Source organism: Mycetomoellerius zeteki, unplaced genomic scaffold (assembly GCF_001594055.1).
Source record: "Mycetomoellerius zeteki isolate Tzet28-1 unplaced genomic scaffold, Tzet1.0 scaffold228, whole genome shotgun sequence".
NCBI lineage: Eukaryota > Metazoa > Arthropoda > Insecta > Hymenoptera > Formicidae > Mycetomoellerius > Mycetomoellerius zeteki.
Window position 1 is genome coordinate 1,194,408 of NW_017257203.1, and position 10,084 is coordinate 1,204,491.

The 10,084-nt window shown below is 29.8% G+C and overlaps 1 protein-coding gene across 8 annotated transcripts in view; it reads right to left on the reverse strand.

Moving 5' to 3' along the window:
• Nucleotides 1–10,084, reverse strand: part of LOC108723295 (mediator of DNA damage checkpoint protein 1) — a 66,886-nt gene that overhangs the window by 27,424 nt on the left and 29,378 nt on the right. For 6 of the 8 annotated variants that reach the window (XM_018448912.1, XM_018448910.1, XM_018448913.1 and 3 more), the window contains exons 3-4: nt 5,365–5,467; nt 2,283–2,342 (exon numbers count right to left, since the gene is read on the reverse strand). In XM_018448912.1, the coding sequence (XP_018304414.1) occupies nt 2,283–2,342; nt 5,365–5,467 (163 nt within the window). The remainder of the gene's footprint in view (nt 1–2,282; nt 2,343–5,364; nt 5,468–10,084) is intronic. The other 2 variants (XM_018448909.1, XM_018448907.1) reach the window with 2 other exon arrangements.

A 10,084-nucleotide genomic window follows, 5' to 3' on the forward strand; every position in this document is an offset into this window, starting at 1 on the left:
TTTTACGAACATTATTCTGATTAACCACAACTCTCGCCGGAATGTTAATAAGTTTGGTATACTTATAGGCATGCTTCACGCGATTTTCGTGCAGGCAAATGGAAGTTTATCATGATTCACAAAGATTGTCGAAGTAAGATATGCAAAGTGAAATATTTTACATTGTTCATGCCTTAAATGTCAGCGGTTGCTCGTCAATTTTATGAGGCATTTAAAAAATTAAAACTTTATCTGATAAACAGGATTCGTTGATAAAATTTAGAAGCGAAATATGGAAATATACATTTTTATTTATCGCAAACAAATTAAAATCAAATTTATAAAAACAAATTCATGCAAATAATTAAGCTTTTCATTTCCGGTTCTATCGGGCGACATGAAAAGTTCGATCAATCGATAATGATTGCGATTTCATAATGATCATCAATGATTATTTTCAAACTGAAATATATAATAACTATTATATTATGTAAAAGTTAAAGCGCGATACTAGAAAAGCATCGCGTTAAGAGAATGCGAGCATTGAAAAGGAAAAAGAATAAAATCGCTAAAAAAAATGTAATTTTTTGCGGCGTCTAGTTTATCAATAATTTACCTATCTATCGACAGTAAATCGTTCGAAAAGTCCTATCGGTTTTGCATAAACTCGTTAAAACTTTTTTACAGGATTGAAAGAAGCTTAATGTTTTTTGAGTCCTCAAATATTTGAACTTTTTATTCTAGGAGCGTTCAAATATCTAAATTGTGATATCTAAAGGGACTATGAACAAACCGAGAGAACTTCCACAAAAACTTGATGCTTCCAATTAACTCTTCTCACTGTTCAATATCTCTCTCCAGGAATAGAAATTCTATAAGTAATTATACGTTTGCGATTATGTCTAATATCCCATTTAAAATATGTAATACATATAAATAATTATGCAAAGTATTATAAATACGTATTTTTATAATACATATATACAAAGTCTCGGGTAATAAGTGGAACCGTTCTTGTAAGAAGGTGCAGAAATTAAGCCGAATGGAAAAGTCATGTACCGTTTCGTAATTTTCAAAATAATTAATGAGAAATGAACTAATAAAGATCTGTGAGCGCGCGTATGTCCGCGCGACAGCAGTAAATAAGCACATGACTATGTGCAAATTAGCGTGTGCGTATGTTCATGTGCTCATTAAATTTCGAAACGATAAAGTCAATTTGACCCATATTTACAATTTAAGAATTAATTATCGTTGGAAATCAACTATTAAATATTGTAGATTAATCGTTAAATAAACAATAATATTTATAATTAGTAAATACGCAATCGTATAAAACGTACACTGTTAAATTTATAGTGTCAAATTTAACTTAACGTGAGTCGCCACTACTCCTACTAAATATATAGTTATTTTTTATCAAAATGATAGTTATTTGACATTATATCGTGTTAAATTGACACTGTATAGTGTTAAATATAACTATTGTTTTAGTATAAAATAACGATATAATTGAGTAGGAGCAGTGGCGATTTACGTTAAGTTAAATTTGACACTATAGATTTAACAGTGTATTAAGGAAATTTCTATCGAGACGCATGGTTAGTTACATACATCCTACTTTCTTCCTTGACAATTATATTTTTAATTATTAAATGTTTAAAAAATGTCCACAATAATCAAATAAATGCTAATAATTATGATTATATATATATATATATATAATTTGAAAACACAAATTTTATTTAAAAAGCGAGCAATCTTCACGCAAACATCTTTTTTCTGTTATTAATACAGTTCTGCATAATCATCGAGAATGGATTCATAAACATCCAAATAATGATAAATGATTGCAACTGGATTTTCAATAAAAGGAGGGAGCTTACATTCGTCGTTGAATTGCACGGATATACATTCATTCGCATATTTCCATTAATTAATTTCTCATTAATTTTATCCCATTATTGTAAAAATCGTAAAACAGTATAGTAAAACGGTACGAAACATCTTCTATTTAGCAGTTTAATTCGCTACTTGTTTACAGAAAATGTTACATTCATTACCAGAAACTCTGTGTATATACAAAACATAAATTTTAATAAATTTATACTTTGAGATAAATATTACGTTTAATGAAATTGACATTTAGCTACAAGCCTCTTTGTTAGCCAGCAAATTAATGGCAGATATAATAGCATCGGCGCAAGGAGAGGGGGAAGGGGGGGGAGTTTCTCCGGAGAGTGAGCGAAAACAAATCGAAATAAAACCTGGGCATTTGCGTAGCTCCGAGTCGTTTGTCTTACCTTCGCTGTTCTCATCCTCTGTTGACTTGGCCGATTGTAGCTTCGCGCTTGGTTGCTTCGCTGCAATCAAAATTCGCAGCTGGCACCGCGTTCTCTCTTTTGTTTTTCTCTTACTTTTCTTTCCCCCCTCCCCTCATCTTTCAATACTCATTTTTTGCTTGATCGATTGACTTTCCGTCGTAATTAATCCGCATAACCCTTCTTATCTCAAGACCGATAGAAAAATTCCAAAACTATTGCGTGCTTATCCATGTGTGTGCAACTATTGAAATTCATAGATTTTTTTCTCCCGAATGTCAAATTCTACTTTTGACTGTATCGCGAGATATCGATAACGAATTGAAGTAAAAGCGACGATTCATAGTTTTTTTTAATATATGAACAAAAAGAGGGCTAGATCATTATTTCCGTTGAAATTTTTTCAAAAGTCGACATATATGATACTTTTCTAAATTTCCAGTGATATCATGAATATATGAAGTGGTGGTATATCATAATAAATATCTAAATATAATAATATTTTCCATATGACAGAGAAATTTTTACAACTAACAAGGGAAGTGTTTCACAATTGTCCGAAACCGATTTGATTTTTTATGAAATATGTTGTTAACATATTTCATGGAGAATCAAATCCATTCCGGACAATTGTGAAACTTCCCTTGTAAGATTTGCACATGTACTATTGTTTCATAATCGTACAATGTAATTAAGTTTGATCCTAAATCTTCGTTCATTTTCGTTTGATAATATAAAAACTAAACAATCATGATGCCACTGGCGATACTACGGATGAATTAAATCTATCGATTCGCGTAAAAAAAAGAAGAAACGAAAGATCGCTTGTGAATAAAGATCACACGGATAGGGAGAACGGAGTTCAATCGTCCACAATGCATGTCGATTTATTTCATTTTTCAAGAGAGATCGGGGAATGAGCGCCGTTGACGAGATGAGAAAGTCAATGGCGCGGAATTTATTGCGGCCAAATTACCTTACGCGAAACGAGGTCGCGAAAGATTGTGCGAAATCGTGAACGATTAAATTCGAGCGACGACTAGCTGAGAAATCGACGATCGGTGGAAATCAAGGTGAAAATGGATTTTAACACGGTAATAATATTCGTAGTTATTGATGCTTTGTCAGAAATTCTATTATCTGCCTTTTTTAATTTACTTTTTAGATATTTCGTATTTTATAGATATTTTATATTTTCTAAACTATATATTCATTGTATATTATTAGCAACTTAAAAATTGCTATAGTAAATAATAATAATGAGGTAACTGAGATATATATATATATACTCGTATATAAACAAAAAGCTACAAATAACGTTTGTCTTTCCGATTCAATGTAAATTTAAGTAAACATGGACACTTCGAGTTGAATTAGCCGTCTGTTTAATATGAAGCAAATTTTGATCTCTGAATCAACTGTTGTCGTTGAAAGGCGCTTTGTGTTCTCAAAGATTCTCAAGATTCCTTGAATCATATGAATTCCAAACAAGAATTAGAGGTAATTCGTTACATTCATTAAATCCGTATTTGTATGCTTTAAATACTTATGGCAAAATTAAATGACTAAATATTGTAAATATATTACTAAATGTATCAATTATAAACGATTAAACACAGTATGCATCTTACGTTTATCATTATATTATAGAAATATAAAAAAAAATATTTTGGAACGGAAATTTTTATATGAATAACGTAGCTATCTGCGAATACAATTTTGAATACGGCCAAGAACCGCATTTTCGCGTTTAATCGCGCGTTACAAAGATACCCGATCGAGTGGAAACGAAGGGGATCCACCGATTCGATCGACAGCTGACGTCTGTTCTCGAAAAATGAGCCAGGAACGAATTTACGTTACCGGCAGGTAAAAATGCATATCTACTTTGACTTATAAGCGTTCACACAGAGACATCAGTAATAGGACAAAGTGAGAATAACATCGAGAGAACAGGTATATGACAATATGTATCGTAATGCGCTGCTCTAAAAATATATCATGACATACACAATATCGAAATATAGATAGGATTATCCCGCGATTTTAATTTGAATGACAGATTCTTGACGAATTTGAAATCGACTTTTTCATAACGATAATTTTGAAAAAATATTTACTTAATGTGACGTTTCAATTTTCAATACATATTTTTATAAACTAAATTTCAAATTGGAATTTTATTAACGCGAAGCTCATTTGAAATTAACTGAAGGATATAGTTCTGCAATATCTTGAGACTTATTATTTTGCAATGAATCTTATAACTGAATAATTTTAAGGAACCGCGGTACCTCAATAGTTTCTTTAAAAAAAGCAACTCTAAATTCATCAGATAGTCTGCCATTAAAATCGCGAATTATATAGGGCGCTGTCTATATATATGCGTGTATATATAAATATGTTACACAAAAAATAATGCATTGTATATATCGTAATAATATCGCGATAATAACGTGTATGAAATGAATGGGATGTGGAGAGCGAGTGCGTTAATAATAGTAATACGAATAAATAAAATCATTAAAGACACTCTTAAAATACGGAGAAAAAAAGTAAAAAGTTCTTTCCGCGAGTAGTTTGCTCTCGAGAGCGTGTATCGGCATGAATCTTTCCTTTTTCCAATTAAATAATGACTATGAAGTATTTTCATTAAAATTAAAAATAACTCACGTACGTATGTCTGTGTAAATCAATTTATTTACGCTCGAGTGACGTGAAAATTCTCTAATCGTATCAAGTCTAAGCAGTATAAGCGTATACAGACGTCCAATCTTCGTAGATTCCTTTCTTAATTTTTAAAAATATATCTTATACATTTATCAATTTATCAATGCACCTTTTTTCTTTTGGAAAATTATCCTTTAAACATAATCACTCCTAATAAATTTTAAAACTTTACATAAGAGAAAATTCACTGCTTATTTTGCGTATGAAGTATCACGTCACATCATAGCATGTGTATTAGTAAACTTTTTATGTTTTCTGCCGGCGAATAAGAAGATTAATGTTCGCTAAATATAATGAAAGTAAAAATACTATTCTGCTTAATTATCGCACTTACTCGACGGTGGCGGCTGCGGCGCGCGTCGCACAACTGTGTGCTCCTGATGCGGTCCTGTGTACTCGTGCCATGTGTACGTGCTCCTATATTCCGAATGAAGCTGCTGTAACATTAACACACAATTTGCTCTTAAAAATCACGATAAAAATACTCTATGAATGTATATAAATATAGATATATTTATATACTAGAATAATATATAGAATAATATAAAAAACTATTATACATTAATTTGATAATATTACGAATTTAATATCGTTCTAATCTAATATCGTTCTAATTTAATATCGTTTCTAATTGTAAATTTCTAACATATTACGTTTATAATATTAATCTTTGTTTTTTAATGTTTGGTATAACGGTATATTCACAGAATGTTCATAGAAAGCATAAAAGACTTTAGCATTTCAATTAAGAAACAATATTATTATAGAATAATTTAATTTAATAATTGCTAAATTGATAATACCTACTTTTGAAATTCTTTCGAAAATATTTTCTTTAGAGAGTTTGTCGGTTATCGCCGTATAATCTATTGCTAATTACTAAATTTATTAATTATAATAAATTTTAATTTATTTAATAACTTTAATAAATTAATAAAAAATGTAAATTAAAAATTTTTTTCATTATTATAATAACTAGCGATATAATTGAAGAAAAAACTAGGTGATTCCTTATGAAAAAATAAGTAAAAAATGTAGAATCAAATTTGTATAAATATTATAATTTCATAATTAATGTAATTTCATAAATAACTATAAATTTGATTCTACATTTTTTACTTATTTTTTCATAAGGAATCACCTAGTTTTTTCTTCAATTATATTACTAGTTCGGAGACAACATATATTTTTAGTATGGCCGTCATTCACTGTATCAATTAAAATATATTGCAAGGTTTCGGTAGATAAACGGATCGATGGTTAAGGCTTCCCTAATCTATTCGAGAAAATACCAAGTTCGTTATATGCTTCACGTTAAATGTAATTATTTTTATCCAAAGCATTAATAAATAGTGACGAAATATAATTAAATTCATCAAATTCTCATAAAAAAAGATTAACTACAATACAATAAATACAATTAAAACTTCCTCAAAGCTATTTATTTCTTATACTCGTTTTTTTTATGTATATTTGCACTAACTCTCTTCTCATCTTGAAGAATTTATTTTTTAATATTTAATTATTTCCAATAATTTTTATTCGTTTTCATACAAATGATAGAAAATTTAATTTTTAAGTAAGTAAAAAACCAACATTATGATGAGTGTTTGATAATGTAAAACAAATATAGATTTTCAAACAATAAACAGTATACGTTCTACCGTGAATCGCGCACAAACGACTATTGATTCTTCGACGTTTATTTATTAATGGCAATGTGGGACAACGTTAACCTTTATCGTAGATCGCCGCGCCCAGGCACTTCACATATTTCTTGTTTCCTCTTTTTTCAAAATCATAAAAAATAGAAAACTACAGAAGAAATCCGATACACTATTATTAGTTCGATCACTTAATTTTATAACATTGGATAGGCCAAAACGAAAGTACACAATATAATAATAAACTATTCAAAAATTATCTTTTCAAAAAAAGATAAAAAAGGCGTTAAGCCTTACATCAGTTGCAAATATAATACATTACTACATATACATACGAACGTTGTAAGAGCATTTTCTTATATAAAAATAAATTTAAAAACATATTTAATTTTAAGAGAAAAATATTAACGTGAGAAAATATTACAATATTTTTGTTTAAGGAGATTCTAAACATATTCGATCTAAAGATCGAACAGGTCACTCTATACACTACTACATCAATATCGCACGTACACACAACACGAAATTTTCACGCAACCTTTTCTCTTGTACTAAAGTTCTTAAGTTCTTAAGCTCATTTCTAAAAGCACAGTATTGTTCTTTCATGTAATCCCTATCCCGAACTAAGCTTGTTTTATACGTACAAAGTATAAAACTTTTATATAAAAGCAAATGTAATTACGAACACCAGAAATCGATAACAATTTTTATTCGTTTTTCATATAAAATCGTTTAGTCCAAACTGCGCTATTGTTTATACTTTAATTCCATAAAGGGATTTTTAAATCTGTAGACGTAATACATCTACGAAAAAATGGTATAAAAATTTTTTCGTTCGATCGTTAAAAATTACAAAGTTGCGTCAACGAAAATAAAATTTCACTATGTATATATAATTCACTGTATCTATTACATCATTCACTATATAATTCTTTCATTATTTGCTTTGATGTTAAAAAATATTATAAATAAAGTATGCGTGGTTTTCTAATATGACTATGAAAACAAGTAAGTCCTTAGAAAAATATGTAATATTCTGGGACACAAATATTTCCATAAAAAATTCTTAAAAACATAATCAGATGTATTTCATTGGATCAAAAGACGCAACCAAAAAAATTAAGTAATAACACAAAAAGTAAAAGATATCAAAAGATTTATCAAAAGGTATATAAAGATTTATAAAAAGATATTTATCATAAAAAACATGACGCTATTAGAATAGTAATTGATATAATAATTAATGTAATATATAATTACGGTTCATATATTTGGGATTCAGCAGTACTGGAATGTTTCAAGTTAACATCTCTGTGCTTCGAAATTGTAGTTCTGTTAGGAGTTCTGGATTATTTAGAACAAAAGGAAAAGTTCCAGAGTTCCATAGTTTTAGAAAAAGTTTCGTTCGATGTAATACACACAGCGCTGTATATATAAAACTTATTGGATAAAGAAAAATGAAATGATTGACTGTTAAAGTGATCTATAATTTTATTAAAAAGATTAAGAAAATAATTTAGGACTATTGTATTTATTTATTTCGGAGTTTATTTACTTGATTATTATACTTATTGTTAGTTTGGAATTTCTTTTTATTTGAATAAGTTAATTTTATTATTATGTTATTTACAAGGCGATTTCCAATGATATGGATTGATAATATAGAATCAGTAATTACCTATGTGCTATAATTTCACAAATTTGATTGAATGTAACGATTTTAAACAGCCAATCGGTGGATCACAAAAAATTCCTTTGCGAAAATTCATGCATATCATTTAGGAGCATGCGAGACTTGATCGTTAACTCATTCTTATGTCAGACTTATAGAAAGACATCGCATGCACGATGATAACAAATGTTCTTCAAGCATATTTTTTTATAAATTTGGATTGTGTTTTATATTTTTATTCATATTGCATAGAGAGTAAAAAGAAAAACACTTCTTATGCAATCGAAGCTATCAGTTGAGTCCATTATAAATTTAATCGTTCTAATTATTGAGATCCGATAATCATATCTCGACTCAATTAAGTGGCTGCGCATAAATTCTCTATCTTCTTTTCGCTGCCGCGCGTACACAACTGTGTTTCTTGATTGACCATGAATGGAGTAACGAAAGTACACGTGAAAATAAACTAAAAATTCATGATGATACAATTCTATCGAGTAGTCCGCAGCGTGTTCGAAAATTACGATACACGTCGATTAAATGGAAAACCGTTGATCGGAAAGGAAAGGTGGTACGATTCATAAACGAATTCTAACACGAACTCAAGACAATAGGACAATAAGCGCACAAAGTTCTTGCGACATTGCACGGCTTCTCGCAACACGTCGATTCCGTCCATTGAAATCATTAACAAGGCTCGCAAGTGATCGCGGTATAACGATGAGAAGTTAAATGGAAAAGCGAAACGCAAATAGATATGCCTAAAACCATCTGTAAAATTTTTAGATTCCTATTTTAATCATGTTTGGAATAGGTATATAACATTATGGAGAATTATGAATAAAATACTACATACGAAAGAGAAGATTAGATAGTAGGTAAATATGATACAAATTTCCTAGATTGCAAAGAAATTGAACATAATTTTGTGTCATTTGATATTTATTTTATTATAGATATTTATTTTATTTTATCATATTTGCTTCATTATTCCTTGATATCAAATATCCTTAATGTTTCTATTTAATATTTGATATTAAATTTTCCTTAATGAAAAAATCGAAGTCTATAAGGCTCATTGTCCACGATGCTAGAAATCGGTCCGAATTCTCGGATCGAGAAATGTAGAGCCAATCAACTTGCCGTAAAAACTGTAAGCTGATTGGCTACACATTTCTCGATCCGAGAACTCGGACTGAGTTCTAGCATCGTGGACATTGGGCTTAAACGAAGTCTATAATCCTCGAAAACAAACTGTTTTTAGTGATCATCTTCAAGAAAGATGATGATTAACAGGATCGCACCTTTTTTTTTATTTAATTTCAAGCGAACTTTCCTTTAAAATAACGAAATTCTCTTAAAATTTCAGTTCGTAACTTCAGTTACAAAGTTATATAACATTAAAGTTGGAAAGAGAGATGCGATAAGCAACTTCCCTCGGCATTTTCGCTAAAAGTTGTTTTTAGATCGAAGAAGCTATAGCCGAAACACGATCTGATGATTTTGAGATACTCTATACACACAGAACAGCTTTGCAGAAATTCTGTACTTCTAATTCAGATAGGATAGATGAGTAGAGAGCAGACAAGCGAGAGAACAGCTGTCATCGAGAACGATCTTCGTTAAAACTTCCCGACAGTTCTCTCTCGCATCACATGAGCCGTAATGTGTGTGTGTTTTCTATTTACTCCTATGTATTTCCCTCGTGACGTAGCCAG